The 20,632-nt window shown below is 35.4% G+C and overlaps 1 protein-coding gene across 1 annotated transcript in view; it reads left to right on the forward strand.

Annotated features, from left to right (window-relative positions):
• LOC115125632 (mucin-2-like) overlaps positions 1-20,632 on the forward strand; it is a 46,081-nt gene that overhangs the window by 12,549 nt on the left and 12,900 nt on the right. The window contains exons 2-5 of the mRNA XM_065024004.1: positions 411-607; positions 873-1,010; positions 1,421-1,559; positions 8,610-8,784. Coding sequence (XP_064880076.1) covers positions 411-607; positions 873-1,010; positions 1,421-1,559; positions 8,610-8,784 — 649 coding nt within the window. The remainder of the gene's footprint in view (positions 1-410; positions 608-872; positions 1,011-1,420; positions 1,560-8,609; positions 8,785-20,632) is intronic.

Genomic DNA, 20,632 nt, shown 5'->3' on the forward strand with positions numbered 1-20,632 from the left:
CACTACTTATACCCACTCACTACTGATACCCACTACTATTCACTACTTATACCCACTACTATTCACTACTGATACCCACTACTATTCACTACTGATACCCACTACTATTCACTACTGATACCCACTACTATTCAAGTCTTCTCAGTATTTCAGGCTTTAATATGCATTATGATAATACAGTGCCTAGTGAGAGTCTCCCCATTCTTCAAAACGTGCAGAGTGTAGAATGTTCTGTACTATTGAACATACCATAATGATAAAGGCATTTAGCTATATGAAGAATACCTGGCTCCTGCTTGTTCTCTTACCCTCCTTACCAAAGAGAACATTTATCTAGGTTGCACACTTGTTAAAGACAGCCGTCTTGCAATGTGTCTGAAGTGGTTGTTAAATGAAGTGTGTCGTTGCAGGTGGACCTCCGTTACAAGGCAGCCCTTCTGTCTCGCGGCTGTTTTTCTGATACCTGGTCTTGTATCAGTGGGGACTGTGGGAATGAGATCAGTTTAGTGGTTAACACAGTGGACCAGGCGATATCTGAGGTCTGGTGTCAGACAGAGGGAGTCATGACTAGACACGTCTCCAATAACACAAAGACCTTTGATCTGCTGTGAGTGTTTCTTTTCTATTCAAATCTTCCATCCGCTACCAGTGTGTTTATGGACCTGATTTGTAGTAACAGGGAACAGCTAAGTTATTTTATCCTGGTTACCAAAGTAGTTATAGACAATATGTCCAACATGTCCCATTACATCAGAAAGGACAAAACACACATTAGTTAAAACACACAGTATTGTACATGATGAACATCATAACAACAGTGTTTAGGATGTTACTTGAACTCACCTTTCACCTTTGTCTCTTTATCATTACAGATTGGTTGGCGGAAACTGGATAAACAATGATAATTCTGTTGTTCTTTGGAGGCTGTGGACTCATGTGGATCTTGGGGTCAGATCTGACACGAAGACAGTCAACCGATCTCCACAGACCACTATCGTACCTCTGATGCGGTAAATACTACCACTTCTCGGTGTTAAATTATTTTGTTTGACGAACAAGTGATTTTATCAATCTGTGTGTTGTATTCAGTCAATAAAAAAAACAGATCTCTCTCTCTCTCTCTCTCTCTCTCTCTCTCTCTCTCTCTCTCTCTCTCTCTCTCTCTCTCCTCTCTCTGTCTCTCTCTCTCTCTCTCTCTCTCTGTCTCTCTCTCTCTCTCTCCTCTCTCTGTCCCTCTCTCTGTCTCTCTCTCTCTCTCTGTCTCTCTCTCTCTCTCTCTCTGTCTCTCTCTCTCTCTCTCTCTCTCTCTCTCTCTGTCCCTCTCTCTGTCTCTCTCTCTCTCTCTGTCTCTCTCTCTCTCTCTCTCTCTCTCTCTCTCTCTCTCTCTCTCTCTCTCTCTCTCTCTCTCTCTCTCTCTCAGTGTCCCTGCTAATTGTCCAAGAGATTTCAACCTGTTGTCGTTTGATCCAGACGGGGATGAGGTCAGGTGCAGATATGCTGTACCAACGGATGAGTGTGTCACTTCAAGTGACCTTCCTAATGACTTCACTCTACGAGAGGTTAGTATCCAAATAGAACAACACAAGCAGCAATAGACTATGATGATGAAGGCAACAACCAGCTGGCCAAAGCAGGTTACTGTCATTGTAACAGAGCAGGGCAGCAACCAGCTGGCCAAGGCAGGTTACTGTCATTTAACATGCCAAGGCAGCAATCAGCTGGCCAAGGCAGGTTACTGTCATTTAACATGCCAAGGCAGCAACCAGCTGGCCAAAGCAGGTTACTGTCATTGTAACAGAGCAGGGCAGCAACCAGCTGGCCAAGGCAGGTTACTGTCATTGTAACAGAGCAGGGCAGCAACCAGCTGGCCAAGGCAGGTTACTGTCATTGTAACAGAGCAGGGCAGCAACCAGCTGGCCAAAGCAGGTTACTGTCATTGTAACAGAGCAGGGCAGCAACCAGCTGGCCAAGGCAGGTTACTGTCATTGTAACAGAGCAGGGCAGCAACCAGCTGGCCAAGGCAGGTTACTGTCATTGTAACAGAGCAGGGCAGCAACCAGCTGGCCAAAGCAGGTTACTGTCATTGTAACAGAGCAGGGCAGCAACCAGCTGGCCAAAGCAGGTTACTGTCATTTAACATGCCAAGGCAACAACCAGCTGGCCAAAGCAGGTTACTGTCATTTAACATGCCAAGGCAACAACCAGCTGGCCAAAGCAGGTTACTGTCATTTAACATGCCAAGGCAGCAACCAGCTGGCCAAGGCAGGTTACTGTCATTTAACATGCCAAGGCAGCAACCAGCTGGCCAAGGCAGGTTACTGTCATTGTAACAGAGCAGGGCAGCAACCAACTGGCCAAAGCAGGTTACTGTCATTGTAACAGAGCAGGGCAGCAACCAGCTGGCCAAGGCAGGTTACTGTCATTGTAACAGAGCAGGGCAGCAACCAGCTGGCCAAAGCAGGTTACTGTCATTGTAACAGAGCAGGGCAGCAACCAGCTGGCCAAAGCAGGTTACTGTCATTTAACATGCCAAGGCAGCAACCAGCTGGCCAAAACAGGTTACTGTCATTTAACATGCCAAAGCAGCAACCAGCTGGCCAAAACAGGTTACTGTCATTTAACATGCCAAAGCAGCAACCAGCTGTCATTGTAACAGAGCAGGGCAGCAACCAGCTGGCCAAAGCAGGTTACTGTCATTTAACAGTAAGTTAGAGTAACATAAATAGGACTTTCTGCATTACTAGATTATAACATATTATGGCCAAGATGTTCAAATGTTCATAGATGACCAGCAGGGTCAAATAATAATAATCACAGTAGTTGTCGAGGGTGCAGCAAGTCAGCACCTCAGGAGTAAATGTCACTTTTCATAGCCTATCATTAAGAGTATCTCTACCGCTCCTGCTGTCTCTAGAGAGTTGAAAACAGCAGGTCTGGGACAGGTAGCACGTCCGGTGAACAGATCAGGGTTCAGCAGGTCTGGGACAGGTAGCACGTCCGGTGAACAGGTCAGGATTCCATAGCAGCATGCAGAACAGTTGAAACTGGAGCAGCAGCACGGCCAGGTGGACTGGGGACAGCAAGGAGTCATCATGCCAGGTAGTCCTGAGGCATGGCTCAGGTCCTCCGAGAGAGAGAAAGAAAGAGAGAATTAGAGAGAGCATACTTAAATTCACACAGGACACCGGATAGGACAGGAGAAGTACTCCAGATATAACAAACTGACCCTAGCCCCCCGACACATAAACTACTGCAGCATAAATACTGGAGGCTGAGACAGGAGGGGTCAGGAGACACTGTGGCCCCATCCGACGATACCCCCGGACAGGGCCAAACAGGCAGGATATAACCCCACCCACTTTGCCAAAGTACAGCCCCCACACCACTAGAGGGATATCTTCAACCACCAACTTACCATCCTGAGACAAGGCCGAGTATAGCCCACAAAGATCTCCGCCACGGCACAACCCAAGGGGGGGGCGCCAACCCAGACAGGAAGATCACGTCAGTGACTCACCCCACTCAAGTGACACACCCCTCCTAGGGACGGCATGAAAGAGCACCAGTAAGCCAGTGACTCAGCCCCTGTAGTAGGGTTAGAGGCAGAGAATCCCAGTGGAAAGAGGGGAACCGGCCAGGCAGAGACAGCAAGGGCGGTTCGTTGCTCCAGAGCCCTTTCCGTTCACCTTCCCACTCCTGGGCCAGACTATACTCAATCATATGACCCACTGAAGAGATGAGTCTTCAGTAAAGACTTAAAGGTTGAGACCGAGTCTGTGTCTCTCACATGGGTAGGCAGATCATTCCATAAAAATGGAGCTCTATAGGAGAAAGCCCTGCCTCCAGCTGTTTGCTTAGAAATTCTAGGGACAATTAGGAGGCCTGCGTCTTGTGACCATAGCGTACGTGTAGGTATGTACGGCAGGACCAAATCAGAGAGATAGGTAGGAGCAAGCCCATGTAATGCTTTGTAGGTTAGCAGTAAAACCTTGAAATCAGCCCTTGCCTTAACAGGAAGCCAGTGTAGGGAGGCTAGCACTGGAGTAATATGATAAAAGATGTTGGTTCTAGAAAGGATTCTAGCAGCCGTATTTAGCACCAACTGAAGTTTATTTAAAAATCAAATTTTTATTTGTCACATACACATGGTTAGCAGATGTTAATGCGAGTGTAGCGAAATGCTTGTGCTTCTAGTTCCGACAATGCAGTGATAACCAACAAGTAATCTAACTAACAATTCCAAAACTACTGTCTTATACACAGTGTAAGGGGATAAGGAATATGTACATAAGGATATATGAATGAGTGATGGTACAGAGCAGCATACAGTAGATGGTATCGAGTACAGTATATACATATGAGATGAGTATGTAGACAAAGTAAACAAAGTGGCATAGTTAAAGTGGCTAGTGACATAAGGATGCAGTCGATGATCTAGAGTACAGTATATACGTATGCATATGAGATGAATAATGTAGGGTAAGTAACATTATATAAGGTAGCATTGTTTAAAGTGGCTAGTGATATATTTACATCATTTCCCATCAATTCCCATTATTAAAGTGGCTGGAGTTGGGTCAGTGTCAATGACAGTGTGTTGGCAGCAGCCACTCAATGTTAGTGGTGGCTGTTTAACAGTCTGATGGCCTTGAGATAGAAGCTGTTTTTCAGTCTCTCGGTCCCAGCTTTGATGCACCTGTACTGACCTCGCCTTCTGGATGATAGCGGGGTGAACAGGCAGTGGTTCGGGTGGTTGATGTCCTTGATGATCTTAATGGCCTTCCTGTAACATCGGGTGGTGTAGGTGTCCTGGAGGGCAGGTAGTTTGCCCCCGGTGATGCGTTGTGCAGACCTCACTACCCTCTGGAGAGCCTTACGGTTGAGGGCGGAGCAGTTGCCGTACCAGGCGGTGATACAGCCCGCCAGGATGCTCTCGATTGTGCATCTGTAGAAGTTTGTGAGTGCTTTTGGTGACAAGCCGAATTTCTTCAGCCTCCTGAGGTTGAAGAGGCGCTGCTGCGCCTTCTTCACGACGCTGTCAGTGTGAGTGGACCAATTCAGTTTGTCTGTGATGTGTATGCCGAGGAACTTAAAACTTGCTACCCTCTCCACTACTGATCCATCGATGTGGATAGGGGGGTGTTCCCTCTGCTGTTTCCTGAAGTCCACAATCATCTCCTTAGTTTTGTTGAAGTTGAGTGTGAGGTTATTTTCCTGACACCACACTCCGAGGGCCCTCACCTCCTCCCTGTAGGCCGTCTCGTCGTTGTTGATAATCAAGCCTACCACTGTTGTGTCGTCCGCAAACTTGATGATTGAGTTGGAGGCGTGCGTGGCCACGCAGTCGTGGGTGAACAGGGAGTACAGGAGAGGGCTCAGAACGCACCCTTGTGGGGCCCCGTGTTGAGGATCAGCGGGAGGAGATGTTGTTGCCTACCCTCACCACCTGGGGGCGGCCCGTCAGGAAGTCCAGTACCCAGTTGCACAGGGCGGGGTCGAGACCCAGGGTCTCGAGCTTGATGACGAGCTTGGAGGGTACTATGGTGTTGAATGCCGAGCTGTAGTCGATGAACAGCATTCTCACATAGGTATTCCTCTTGTCCAGGTGGGTTAGGGCAGTGTGCAGTGTGGTTGAGATTGCATCGTCTGTGGACCTATTTGGGCGGTAAGCAAATTGGAGTGGGTCTAGGGTGTCAGGTAGGGTGGAGGTGATATGGTCCTTGACTAGTCTCTCAAAGCACTTCATGATGACGGAAGTGAGTGCTACGGGCGGTAGTCGTTTAGCTCAGTTACCTTAGCTTTCTTGGGAACAGGAACAATGGTGGCCCTCTTGAAGCATGTGGGAACAGCAGACTGGTATAGGGATTGATTGAATATGTCCGTAAACACACCGGCCAGCTGGTCTGCGCATGCTCTGAGGGCGCGGCTGGGGATGCCGTCTGGGCCTGCAGCCTTGCGAGGGTTAACACGTTTAAATGTCTTACTCACCTCGGCTGCAGTGAAGGAGAGACCGCATGTTTTCGTTGCAGGCCGTGTCAGTGGCACTGTATTGTCCTCAAAGCGGGCAAAAAGTTATTTAGTCTGCCTGGGAGCAAGACATCCTGGTCCGTGACTGGGCTGGGTTTCTTCTTGTAGTCCGTGATTGACTGTAGACCCTGCCACATGCCTCTTGTGTCTGAGCCATTGAATTGAGATTCCACTTTGTCTCTGTACTGACGCTTAGCTTGTTTAATAGCCTTGCGGAGGGAATAGCTGCATTGTTTATATTCGGACATGTTACCAGACACCTTGCCCTGATTAAAAGCAGTGGTTCGCGCTTTCAGTTTCACGCGAATGCTGCCATCAATCCACGGTTTCTGGTTTGGGAATGTTTTTATCGTTGCTATGGGAACGACATCTTCGACGCACGTTCTAATGAACTCGCACACCGAATCAGCGTATTCGTCAATATTTCCATCTGACGCAATACGAAACATGTCCCAGTCCACGTGATGGAAGCAGTCTTGGAGTGTGGAGTCAGCTTGGTCTGACCAGCGTTGGACAGACCTCAGCGTGGGAGCCTCTTGTTTTAGTTTCTGCCTGTAGGCAGGGATCAGCAAAATGGAGTCGTGGTCAGCTTTTCCGAAAGGGGGGCGGGGCAGGGCCTTATATGCGTCGCGGAAGTTAGAGTAACAATGATCCAAGGTTTTACCACCCCTGGTTGCGCAATCGATATGCTGATAAAATTTAGGGAGTCTTGTTTTCAGATTAGCTTGTTAAAATCCCCAGCTACAATGAATGCAGCCTCCGGATAAATGGTTTCCAGTTTGCAAAGAGTTAAATAAAGTTCGTTCAGAGCCATCGATGTGTCTGCTTGGGGGGGGATATATACGGCTGTGATTATAATCGAAGAGAATTCTCTTGGAAGATAATGCGGTCTACATTTGATTGTGAGGAATTCTAAATCAGGTGAACAGAAGGATTTGAGTTCCTGTATGTTTCCTTCATCACACCATGTCTCGTTAGTCATGAGGCATACGCCCCCGCCACTCTTCTTACCAGAAAGATGTTTGTTTCTGTCGGCGCGATGCGTGGAGAAACCCGTTGGCTGCACCGCATCGGATAGCGTCTTCCCAGTAAGCCATGTTTCCGTGAAGCAGAGAACGTTGCAGTCTCCGATGTCCCTCTGGAATGCTACCCTTGCTCGGATTTCGTCAACCTTGTTGTCAAGAGACTGGACATTGGCAAGAAGAATGCTGGGGAGTGGTGCGCGATGTGCCCTTTTTCGGAGTCTGACCAGAACACCGCCTCGTTTCCCTCTTTTTCGGAGTCGTTTCCTTGGGTCGCTGCATGCGATCCATTCCGTTGTCCTGTTTGTAAGGCAGAACACCGGATCCGCATCGCGGAAAACATATTCTTGGTCGTACTGATGGTGAGTTGACGCTGATCTTATATTCAGTAGTTCTTCTCGACTGTATGTAATGAAACCTAAGATGACCTGGGGTACTAATGTAAGAAATAACACGTAAAAAAACAAAAAACTGCATAGTTTCCTAGGAACGCGAAGCGAGGCGGCCATCTCAGTCGGCTCCGGAAGTGACTACCAGAATGGGGCCTGAACGGGGCTTTATCCAGGTAGCCGGAAAGTACAGCATTGCAGTAGTCTAACCTAGAAGTCACAAAAGCATGGATTAATTTAGGGGTCTATATTTGGTTATTGATGAAAACGTTATTTCAGATGCAGATCAGGTTAGCTAGATGCAGCTAGCAGCAGGCCCCATTCTGGTAGGAGAACCAGGTAGCAGCAGGCTCCTATTCTGATAGGAGAACCAGGTAGCAACAGGCTTTCATTCTGATAGGAGAACCAGGTAGCAGCAGGCTTCCATTCTGATAGGAGAACCAGGTAGCTGCAGGCTCCCATTCTGATAGGAGAACCAGGTAGCAACAGGCTTTCATTCTGATAGGAGAACCAGGTAGCAGAAGGCTTCCATTCTGATAGGAGAACCAGGTAGCAGCAAGGCCCCATTCTAATAGGAGAACCAGGTAGCAGCAGGCACCCATTCTGATAGGAGAACCAGGTAGCAGCAGGCTCCCATTCTGATAAGAGAACCAGGTAGCAGCAGGGCCCCATTCTAATAGGAGAACCAGGTAGCAACAGGCTCCCATTCTGATAAGAGAACCAGGTAGCAGCAGGGCCCCATTCTAATAGGAGAACCAGGTAGAAGCAGGCTCCCATTCTGATAGGAGAACCAGGTAGCAGCAGGGCCCGTTCTGATAGGAGAACCAGGTAGCAGCAGGCCCCATTCTGATAGGAGAACCAGGTAGCAGCAGGCCCCGTTCTGATAGGAGAACCAGGTAGCAGCAGGCCCCGTTCTGATAGGAGAACCAGGTAGCAGCAGGCCCCGTTCTGATAGGAGAACCAGGTAGCAGCAGGCCCCGTTCTGATAGGAGAACCTTGGATTACCTAGTGACTTTCCTGTAAATGTATTTTTACGACAGTTGAAATAAGATCATAAGGCATTATTAAGTTATATCCTTCAAGAATCTCCAGGTTTATATAGTTGATTTAAAAGTCAAACATGTACGTAGCCAAAACACATTTAATCTTGTTTTTATCTTGTCTCCCTCAGAACTGCACCTTGTCATTTTGGGGCAACAGTAATACCACTGGAACATATGCAGTTCAGTTAGTGATGGAGGATTTCCCGACTCAGTCCATCTCTCTCTCCTATACTGACGGATCTCAATCTATCAGGACCTCAAACAACACACTCTGCAAACTACCTGTTCAGTTTGCAGTGAGAGGTACATATATGATCTATATAGTTTATCTGTATATCTAGGTTTATCTTTTATCTAGGTAGTTTATATCTAGGTAGTTAATCTTTTATCTAGGTAGTTTATCTTTATATCTAGGTAGTTTATATCTAGGTAGTTAATCTTTATATCCAGGTAGTTTATCTTTATATCTAGGTAGTTTATCTGTATATCTAGGTAGTTTATCTTTATATCTAGGTAGTTTATATCTAGGTAGTTAATCTTTATATCCAGGTAGTTTATCTTTATATCTAGGTAGTTTATCTTTATATCCAGGTAGTTTATCTTTATATCTAGGTAGTTTATCTGTATATCTAGGTTTATCTTTTATCTAGGTAGTTTATATCTAGGTAGTTTATCTTTATATCTAGGTAGTTTATCTTTATATCTAGGTAGTTTATATCTAGGTAGTTTATCTTTATATCTAGGTAGTTTATCATTATATCAGGTAGTTTATCTTTATATCCAGGTAGTTTATCTTTATATCTAGGTAGTTTATCATTATATCCAGGTAGTTTATCATTATATCAGGTAGTTTATCTTTATATCTAGGTAGTTTATATCTAGGTAGTTTATCTTTATATCTAGGTAGTTTATCTTTACATCTAGGTAGTTTATCATTATATCCAGGTAGTTTATCATTATATCAGGTAGTTTATCTTTATATCTAGGTAGTTTATATCTAGGTAGTTTATCTTTATATCTAGGTAGTTTATCTTTATATCTAGGTAGTGTATCTTTATATCTAGGTAGTTTATATCTAGGTAGTTTATCATTATATCCAGGTAGTTTATCTTTATATCCAGGTAGTTTATCTTTATATCTAGGTAGTTTATCTTTATATCCAGGTAGTTTATCTTTATATCTAGGTAGTTTATATCCAGGTAGTTTATATCTAGGTAGTTTACATCTAGGTAGTTTATCATTATATCCAGGTAGTTTATCTTTATATCCAGGTAGTTTATCTTTATGTCTAGGTAGTTTATATCCAGGTAGTTTATCTTTATATCTAGGTAGTTTATCTTTATATCCAGGTAGTTTATCTTTATATCTAGGTAGTTTATATCCAGGTAGTTTATATCTAGGTAGTTTATCTTTATATCCAGGTAGTTTATCATTATATCTAGGTAGTTTATCTTTACATCTAGGTAGTTTATCTTTACATCTAGGTAGTTTATATCTAGGTTAGTTTATCTTTATATCTAGGTAGTTTATATCCAGGTAGTTTATCTTTATATCTAGGTAGTTTATATCTAGGTAGTTTATCTTTATATCCAGGTAGTTTATCTTTATATCTAGGTAGTTATCTTTATATCTAGGTAGTTTATCTTTATATCCAGGTAGTTTATATCTAGGTAGTTTATATTTACATCTAGGTAGTTTATATCTAGGTAGTTATCTTTATATCTAGGTAGTTTATATCTAGGTAGTTTATCTTTATATCCTGGTAGTTTATCTGTATATCTAGGTAGTTTATATCTAGGTAGTTTATATCTAGGTAGTTTATCTTTACATCCTGGTAGTTTATCTGTATATCTAGGTAGTTTATATCTAGGTAGTTTATCTTTATATCTAGGTAGTTTATATCTAGGTAGTTTATATCTAGGTAGTTTATCTTTATATCCTGGTAGTTTATCTGTATATCTAGGTAGTTTATATCTAGGTAGTTTATCTTTATATCTAGGTAGTTTATATTTATATCTAGGTAGTTTATATCTAGGTAGTTTATCTTTATATCTAGGTAGTTTATTTTTACATCTAGGTAGTTTATATCTAGGTAGTTATCTTTATATCTAGGTAGTTTATATCTAGGTAGTTTATCTTTATATCCTGGTAGTTTATCTTTATATCTAGGTAGTTTATCTTTATATCTAGGTAGTTTATATCTAGGTAGTTTATCTTTATATCTAGGTAGTTTATCTTTATATCCAGGTAGTTTATATCTAGGTAGTTTATCTTTATATCTAGGTAGTTTATCTTTATATCTAGGTAGTTTACATCTAGGTAGTTTATCTTTATATCTAGGTAGTTTATCTTTATATCTAGGTAGTTTATATCTAGGTAGTTTATCTTTATATCTAGGTAGTTTATCTTTATATCTAGGTAGTTTATATCTAGGTAGTTTATATCTAGGTAGTTTATCTTTATATCTATATAGTTTATCTTTATATCTAGGTAGTTTATCTTTATATCTAGGTAGTTTATATCTAGGTAGTTTATCTTTATATCTATATAGTTTATCTTTATATCCAGGTAGTATATATCTAGGTAGTTTATCTTTATATCTATATAATTTATATCTAGGTAGTTTATATCTAATATCTAGGTAGTTTATATCTAGGTAGTTTATATCTAGGTAGTTTATATCTAGGTAGTTTATATCTAATATATAGGTAGTTTATATCTAGGTAGTTTATATCTAGGTAGTTTATATCTATGTAGTTTATCTTTATATCCAGGTAGTTTATATCTAGGTAGTTTATATCTAATATATAGGTAGTTTATATCTAGGTAGTTTATATCTATGTAGTTTATCTTTATATCCAGGTAGTTTATCTTTATATTTACATTTACATTTAAGTCATTTAGCAGACGCTCTTATCCAGAGCGACTTACAAATTGGTGCATTCACATTATGACATCCAGTGGAACATATATCTAGGTAGTTTATCTTTACATCTAGGTAGTTTATATTTATATCCAGGTAGTTTATCTTTATATCTAGGTAGTTTATCATTATATCCAGGTAGCTTATCATTATATCTAGGTAGTTTACATCTAGGTAGTTTATCTTTATATCCAGGTAGTTTATCTTTATATCTAGGTAGTTTATCTTTATATCTAGGTAGTTTATATCTAGGTAGTTTATCTTTATATCCAGGTAGTTTATCTTTATATCTAGGTAGTTTATCTTTATATCTAGGTAGTTTATATCTAGGTAGTTTATATCCAGGTAGTTTATCTTTATATCCAGGTAGTTTATCTTTATATCTAGGTAGTTTATATCTAGGTAGTTTATATCCAGGTAGTTTATCTTTATATCAGGTAGTTTATCTTTATATCTAGGTAGTTTATCTTTATATCTAGGTAGTTTATCTTTATATCTAGGTAGTTTATCTTTACATCTAGGTAGTTTATCTTTATATCCAGGTAGTTTATATCTAGGTAGTTTATCTTTATATCTAGGTAGTTTATCTTTATATCCAGGTAGTTTATCTTTATATCTAGGTAGTTTATCTTTATATCTAGGTAGTTTATATCTAGGTAGTTTATCTTTATATCTAGGTAGTTTATCTTTACATCTAGGTAGTTTATCTTTATATCCAGGTAGTTTATCTTTATATCTAGGTAGTTTATCTTTATATCTAGGTAGTTTATCTTTATATCTAGGTAGTTTATCTTTATATCTAGGTAGTTTATCTTTACATCTAGGTAGTTTATCTTTATATCTAGGTAGTTTATATCTAGGTAGTTTATATCTAGGTAGTTTATCTTTACATCTAGGTAGTTTATCTTTATATCTAGGTAGTTTATCTTTACATCTAGGTAGTTTATATCTAGGTAGTTTATATCTAGGTAGTTTATATCTAGGTAGTTTATCTTTATATCTAGGTAGTTTATCTTTACATCTAGGTAGTTTATATCTAGGTAGTTTATATCTAGGTAGTTTATATCTAGGTAGTTTATATCTAGGTAGTTTAGCTTTATATCTAGGTAGTTTATCTTTATATCTAGGTAGTTTATCTTTATATCTAGGTAGTTTATCTTTACATCTAGGTAGTTTATATCTAGGTAGTTTATATCTAGGTAGTTTATATCTAGGTAGTTTAGCTTTATATCTAGGTAGTTTATCTTTATATCTAGGTAGTTTATCTTTATATCTAGGTAGTTTATCATTATATCTAGGTAGTTTATATCTAGGTAGTTTATATCTAGGTAGTTTATATCTAGGTAGTTTATATCTAGGTAGTTTATATCTAGGTAGTTTATATCTAGGTAGTTTAGCTTTATATCTAGGTAGTTTATCTTTATATCTAGGTAGTTTATCATTATATCCAGGTAGTTTATCTTTATATCTAGGTAGTTTATATCTAGGTAGTTTATCTTTATATCTAGGTAGTTTATCTTTACATCTAGGTAGTTTATCTTTATATCTAGGTAGTTTATATCTAGGTAGTTTATCTTTACATCTAGGTAGTTTATATCTAGGTAGTTTATCTTCATATCTAGGTAGTTATCTTTATATCTAGGTAGTTTATCTTTATATCCAGGTAGTTTATATCTAGGTAGTTTATATTTATATCTAGGTAGTTTATATCTAGGTAGTTTATCTTTATATCTAGGTAGTTTATTTTTACATCTAGGTAGTTTATATCTAGGTAGTTTATCTTTATATCTAGGTAGTTTATATCTAGGTAGTTTATCTTTATATCTAGGTAGTTTATATCTAGGTAGTTTATCTTTACATCTAGGTAGTTTATCTTTACATCTAGGTAGTTTATCTTTACATCTAGGTAGTTTATCTTTACATCTAGGTAGTTTATCTTTACATCTAGGTAGTTCATCTTTACATCTAGGTAGTTTATCTTTATATCCAGGTAGTTTATATCTAGGTAGTTTATCTTTACATCCAGGTAGTTTATCTTTATATCTAGGTAGTTTATCTTTATATCTAGGTAGTTTATCTTTATATCTAGGTAGTTTATCTTTACATCCAGGTAGTTTATCTTTATATCTAGGTAGTTTATCTTTATATCCAGGTAGTTTATATCTAGGTAGTTTATCATTATATCTAAGTAGTGTATCTTTATATCTAGGTAGTTTATCATTATATCTAGGTAGTTTATCTTTATATCTAGGTAGTTTATATCCAGGTAGTTTATCTTTACATCCAGGTAGTTTATCTTTATATCTAAGTAGTGTATTTTTATATATAGGTAGTTTATATCTAGGTAGTTTATCTTTATATCTAGGTAGTTTATCTTCATATCCAGGTAGTTTATCTTCATATCCAGGTAGTTTATCTTTATATCCAGGTAGTTTATATCTAGGTAGTTTATATCCAGGTAGTTTATCTTTACATCCAGGTAGTTTATCTTTATATCAGGTAGTTTATCTTTATATCCAGGTAGTTTATCTTTATATCTAAGTAGTGTATTTTTATATATAGGTAGTTTATATCTAGGTAGTTTATCTTTATATCTAGGTAGTTTATCTTCATATCCAGGTAGTTTATCTTTATATCTAGGTAGTTTATCTTCATATCCAGGTAGTTTATCTTTATATCCAGGTAGTTTATCTTTATATCCAGGTAGTTTATCTTTATATCAGGTAGTTTATCTTTATATCTAGGTAGTTTATCTTTATATCTAGGTAGTTTATATCTAGGTAGTTTATATCCAGGTAGTTTATCTTTATATCTAGGTGGTTTATCTTTATATCTAGGTAGTTTATATCTAGGTAGTTTATCTTTATGTCTAGGTAGTTTATCTTTATATCCAGGTAGTTTATATCTAGGTAGTTTATCTTTACATCTAGGTAGTTTATATCTAGGTAGTTTATCTTTACATCTAGGTAGTTTATATCTAGGTAGTTTATATCTAGGTAGTTTATCTTTATATCTAGGTAGTTTATCTTTATATCTAGGTAGTTTATCATTATATCCAGGTAGTTTATCATTATATCTAGGTAGTTTATCATTATATCCAGGTAGTTTATATCTAGGTAGTTTATCTTTACATCCAGGTAGTTTATCTTTATATCTAGGTAGTTTATCTTTATATCTAGGTAGTTTATCTTTATATCTAGGTAGTTTATCTTTACATCCAGGTAGTTTATCTTTATATCTAGGTAGTTTATCTTTATATCCAGGTAGTTTATATCTAGGTAGTTTATCATTATATCTAAGTAGTGTATCTTTATATCTAGGTAGTTTATCATTATATCTAGGTAGTTTATCTTTATATCTAGGTAGTTTATATCCAGGTAGTTTATCTTTACATCCAGGTAGTTTATCTTTATATCTAAGTAGTGTATTTTTATATATAGGTAGTTTATATCTAGGTAGTTTATCTTTATATCTAGGTAGTTTATCTTCATATCCAGGTAGTTTATATCTAGGTAGTTTATCTTTATATCTAGGTAGTTTATCTGTATATCTAGGTAGTTTATATCTAGGTAGTTTATCTTTATATCTAGGTAGTTTATATTTATATCTAGGTAGTTTATATCTAGGTAGTTTATCTTTATATCTAGGTAGTTTATTTTTACATCTAGGTAGTTTATATCTAGGTAGTTATCTTTATATCTAGGTAGTTTATATCTAGGTAGTTTATCTTTATATCCTGGTAGTTTATCTTTATATCTAGGTAGTTTATCTTTATATCTAGGTAGTTTATATCTAGGTAGTTTATCTTTATATCTAGGTAGTTTATCTTTATATCCAGGTAGTTTACATCTAGGTAGTTTATCTTTATATCTAGGTAGTTTATCTTTATATCTAGGTAGTTTATATCTAGGTAGTTTATCTTTATATCTAGGTAGTTTATCTTTATATCTAGGTAGTTTATATCTAGGTAGTTTATATCTAGGTAGTTTATCTTTATATCTATATAGTTTATCTTTATATCTAGGTAGTTTATCTTTATATCTAGGTAGTTTATATCTAGGTAGTTTATCTTTATATCTATATAATTTATATCTAGGTAGTTTATATCTAATATCTAGGTAGTTTATATCTAGGTAGTTTATATCTAGGTAGTTTATATCTAGGTAGTTTATATCTAATATATAGGTAGTTTATATCTAGGTAGTTTATATCTAGGTAGTTTATATCTATGTAGTTTATCTTTATATCCAGGTAGTTTATATCTAGGTAGTTTATATCTAATATATAGGTAGTTTATATCTAGGTAGTTTATATCTATGTAGTTTATCTTTATATCCAGGTAGTTTATCTTTATATTTACATTTACATTTAAGTCATTTAGCAGACGCTCTTATCCAGAGCGACTTACAAATTGGTGCATTCATTATGACATCCAGTGGAACATATATCTAGGTAGTTTATCTTTACATCTAGGTAGTTTATATTTATATCCAGGTAGTTTATCTTTATATCTAGGTAGTTTATCATTATATCCAGGTAGCTTATCATTATATCTAGGTAGTTTACATCTAGGTAGTTTATCTTTATATCCAGGTAGTTTATCTTTATATCTAGGTAGTTTATCTTTATATCTAGGTAGTTTATATCTAGGTAGTTTATCTTTATATCCAGGTAGTTTATCTTTATATCTAGGTAGTTTATCTTTATATCTAGGTAGTTTATATCTAGGTAGTTTATATCCAGGTAGTTTATCTTTATATCCAGGTAGTTTATCTTTATATCTAGGTAGTTTATATCTAGGTAGTTTATATCCAGGTAGTTTATCTTTATATCAGGTAGTTTATCTTTATATCTAGGTAGTTTATCTTTATATCTAGGTAGTTTATCTTTATATCTAGGTAGTTTATCTTTACATCTAGGTAGTTTATCTTTATATCCAGGTAGTTTATATCTAGGTAGTTTATCTTTATATCTAGGTAGTTTATCTTTATATCCAGGTAGTTTATCTTTATATCTAGGTAGTTTATCTTTATATCTAGGTAGTTTATATCTAGGTAGTTTATCTTTATATCTAGGTAGTTTATCTTTACATCTAGGTAGTTTATCTTTATATCCAGGTAGTTTATCTTTATATCTAGGTAGTTTATCTTTATATCTAGGTAGTTTATCTTTATATCTAGGTAGTTTATCTTTATATCTAGGTAGTTTATCTTTACATCTAGGTAGTTTATCTTTATATCTAGGTAGTTTATATCTAGGTAGTTTATATCTAGGTAGTTTATCTTTACATCTAGGTAGTTTATCTTTATATCTAGGTAGTTTATCTTTACATCTAGGTAGTTTATATCTAGGTAGTTTATATCTAGGTAGTTTATATCTAGGTAGTTTATCTTTATATCTAGGTAGTTTATCTTTACATCTAGGTAGTTTATATCTAGGTAGTTTATATCTAGGTAGTTTATATCTAGGTAGTTTAGCTTTATATCTAGGTAGTTTATCTTTATATCTAGGTAGTTTATCTTTATATCTAGGTAGTTTATCTTTATATCTAGGTAGTTTATCTTTATATCTAGGTAGTTTATCTTTACATCCAGGTAGTTTATCTTTATATCTAGGTAGTTTATCTTTATATCCAGGTAGTTTATATCTAGGTAGTTTATCATTATATCTAAGTAGTGTATCTTTATATCTAGGTAGTTTATCATTATATCTAGGTAGTTTATCTTTATATCTAGGTAGTTTATATCCAGGTAGTTTATCTTTACATCCAGGTAGTTTATCTTTATATCTAAGTAGTGTATTTTTATATATAGGTAGTTTATATCTAGGTAGTTTATCTTTATATCTAGGTAGTTTATCTTCATATCCAGGTAGTTTATATCTAGGTAGTTTATCTTTATATCTAGGTAGTTTATCTGTATATCTAGGTAGTTTATATCTAGGTAGTTTATCTTTATATCTAGGTAGTTTATATTTATATCTAGGTAGTTTATATCTAGGTAGTTTATCTTTATATCTAGGTAGTTTATTTTTACATCTAGGTAGTTTATATCTAGGTAGTTATCTTTATATCTAGGTAGTTTATATCTAGGTAGTTTATCTTTATATCCTGGTAGTTTATCTTTATATCTAGGTAGTTTATCTTTATATCTAGGTAGTTTATATCTAGGTAGTTTATCTTTATATCTAGGTAGTTTATCTTTATATCCAGGTAGTTTATATCTAGGTAGTTTATCTTTATATCTAGGTAGTTTATCTTTATATCTAGGTAGTTTACATCTAGGTAGTTTATCTTTATATCTAGGTAGTTTATCTTTATATCTAGGTAGTTTATATCTAGGTAGTTTATCTTTATATCTAGGTAGTTTATCTTTATATCTAGGTAGTTTATATCTAGGTAGTTTATATCTAGGTAGTTTATCTTTATATCTATATAGTTTATCTTTATATCTAGGTAGTTTATCTTTATATCTAGGTAGTTTATATCTAGGTAGTTTATCTTTATATCTATATAGTTTATCTTTATATCCAGGTAGTATATATCTAGGTAGTTTATCTTTATATCTATATAATTTATATCTAGGTAGTTTATATCTAATATCTAGGTAGTTTATATCTAGGTAGTTTATATCTAGGTAGTTTATATCTAGGTAGTTTATATCTAATATATAGGTAGTTTATATCTAGGTAGTTTATATCTAGGTAGTTTATATCTATGTAGTTTATCTTTATATCCAGGTAGTTTATATCTAGGTAGTTTATATCTAATATATAGGTAGTTTATATCTAGGTAGTTTATATCTATGTAGTTTATCTTTATATCCAGGTAGTTTATCTTTATATTTACATTTACATTTAAGTCATTTAGCAGACGCTCTTATCCAGAGCGACTTACAAATTGGTGCATTCACATTATGACATCCAGTGGAACATATATCTAGGTAGTTTATCTTTACATCTAGGTAGTTTATATTTATATCCAGGTAGTTTATCTTTATATCTAGGTAGTTTATCATTATATCCAGGTAGCTTATCATTATATCTAGGTAGTTTACATCTAGGTAGTTTATCTTTATATCCAGGTAGTTTATCTTTATATCTAGGTAGTTTATCTTTATATCTAGGTAGTTTATATCTAGGTAGTTTATCTTTATATCCAGGTAGTTTATCTTTATATCTAGGTAGTTTATCTTTATATCTAGGTAGTTTATATCTAGGTAGTTTATATCCAGGTAGTTTATCTTTATATCCAGGTAGTTTATCTTTATATCTAGGTAGTTTATATCTAGGTAGTTTATATCCAGGTAGTTTATCTTTATATCAGGTAGTTTATCTTTATATCTAGGTAGTTTATCTTTATATCTAGGTAGTTTATCTTTATATCTAGGTAGTTTATCTTTACATCTAGGTAGTTTATCTTTATATCCAGGTAGTTTATATCTAGGTAGTTTATCTTTATATCTAGGTAGTTTATCTTTATATCAGGTAGTTTATCTTTATATCTAGGTAGTTTATCTTTATATCTAGGTAGTTTATATCTAGGTAGTTTATCTTTATATCTAGGTAGTTTATCTTTACATCTAGGTAGTTTATCTTTATATCCAGGTAGTTTATCTTTATATCTAGGTAGTTTATCTTTATATCTAGGTAGTTTATCTTTATATCTAGGTAGTTTATCTTTACATCTAGGTAGTTTATCTTTATATCTAGGTAGTTTATATCTAGGTAGTTTATATCTAGGTAGTTTATCTTTACATCTAGGTAGTTTATCTTTATATCTAGGTAGTTTATCTTTACATCTAGGTAGTTTATATCTAGGTAGTTTATATCTAGGTAGTTTATATCTAGGTAGTTTATCTTTATATCTAGGTAGTTTATCTTTACATCTAGGTAGTTTATATCTAGGTAGTTTATATCTAGGTAGTTTATATCTAGGTAGTTTATATCTAGGTAGTTTAGCTTTATATCTAGGTAGTTTATCTTTATATCTAGGTAGTTTATCTTTATATCTAGGTAGTTTATCTTTACATCTAGGTAGTTTATATCTAGGTAGTTTATATCTAGGTAGTTTATATCTAGGTAGTTTATATCTAGGTAGTTTAGCTTTATATCTAGGTAGTTTATCTTTATATCTAGGTAGTTTATCTTTATATCTAGGTAGTTTATCATTATATCTAGGTAGTTTATATCTAGGTAGTTTATATCTAGGTAGTTTATATCTAGGTAGTTTATATCTAGGTAGTTTATATCTAGGTAGTTTATATCTAGGTAGTTTAGCTTTATATCTAGGTAGTTTATCTTTATATCTAGGTAGTTTATCATTATATCCAGGTAGTTTATCTTTATATCTAGGTAGTTTATATCTAGGTAGTTTATCTTTATATCTAGGTAGTTTATCTTTACATCTAGGTAGTTTATCTTTATATCTAGGTAGTTTATATCTAGGTAGTTTATCTTTACATCTAGGTAGTTTATATCTAGGTAGTTTATCTTCATATCTAGGTAGTTATCTTTATATCTAGGTAGTTTATCTTTATATCCAGGTAGTTTATATCTAGGTAGTTTATATTTATATCTAGGTAGTTTATATCTAGGTAGTTTATCTTTATATCTAGGTAGTTTATTTTTACATCTAGGTAGTTTATATCTAGGTAGTTTATCTTTATATCTAGGTAGTTTATATCTAGGTAGTTTATCTTTATATCTAGGTAGTTTATATCTAGGTAGTTTATCTTTACATCTAGGTAGTTTATCTTTACATCTAGGTAGTTTATCTTTACATCTAGGTAGTTTATCTTTACATCTAGGTAGTTTATCTTTACATCTAGGTAGTTCATCTTTACATCTAGGTAGTTTATCTTTATATCCAGGTAGTTTATATCTAGGTAGTTTATCTTTACATCCAGGTAGTTTATCTTTATATCTAGGTAGTTTATCTTTATATCTAGGTAGTTTATCTTTATATCTAGGTAGTTTATCTTTACATCCAGGTAGTTTATCTTTATATCTAGGTAGTTTATCTTTATATCCAGGTAGTTTATATCTAGGTAGTTTATCATTATATCTAAGTAGTGTATCTTTATATCTAGGTAGTTTATCATTATATCTAGGTAGTTTATCTTTATATCTAGGTAGTTTATATCCAGGTAGTTTATCTTTACATCCAGGTAGTTTATCTTTATATCTAAGTAGTGTATTTTTATATATAGGTAGTTTATATCTAGGTAG

This window comes from Oncorhynchus nerka, linkage group LG10 (assembly GCF_034236695.1).
Source record: "Oncorhynchus nerka isolate Pitt River linkage group LG10, Oner_Uvic_2.0, whole genome shotgun sequence".
NCBI classification, from domain to species: domain Eukaryota; kingdom Metazoa; phylum Chordata; class Actinopteri; order Salmoniformes; family Salmonidae; genus Oncorhynchus; species Oncorhynchus nerka.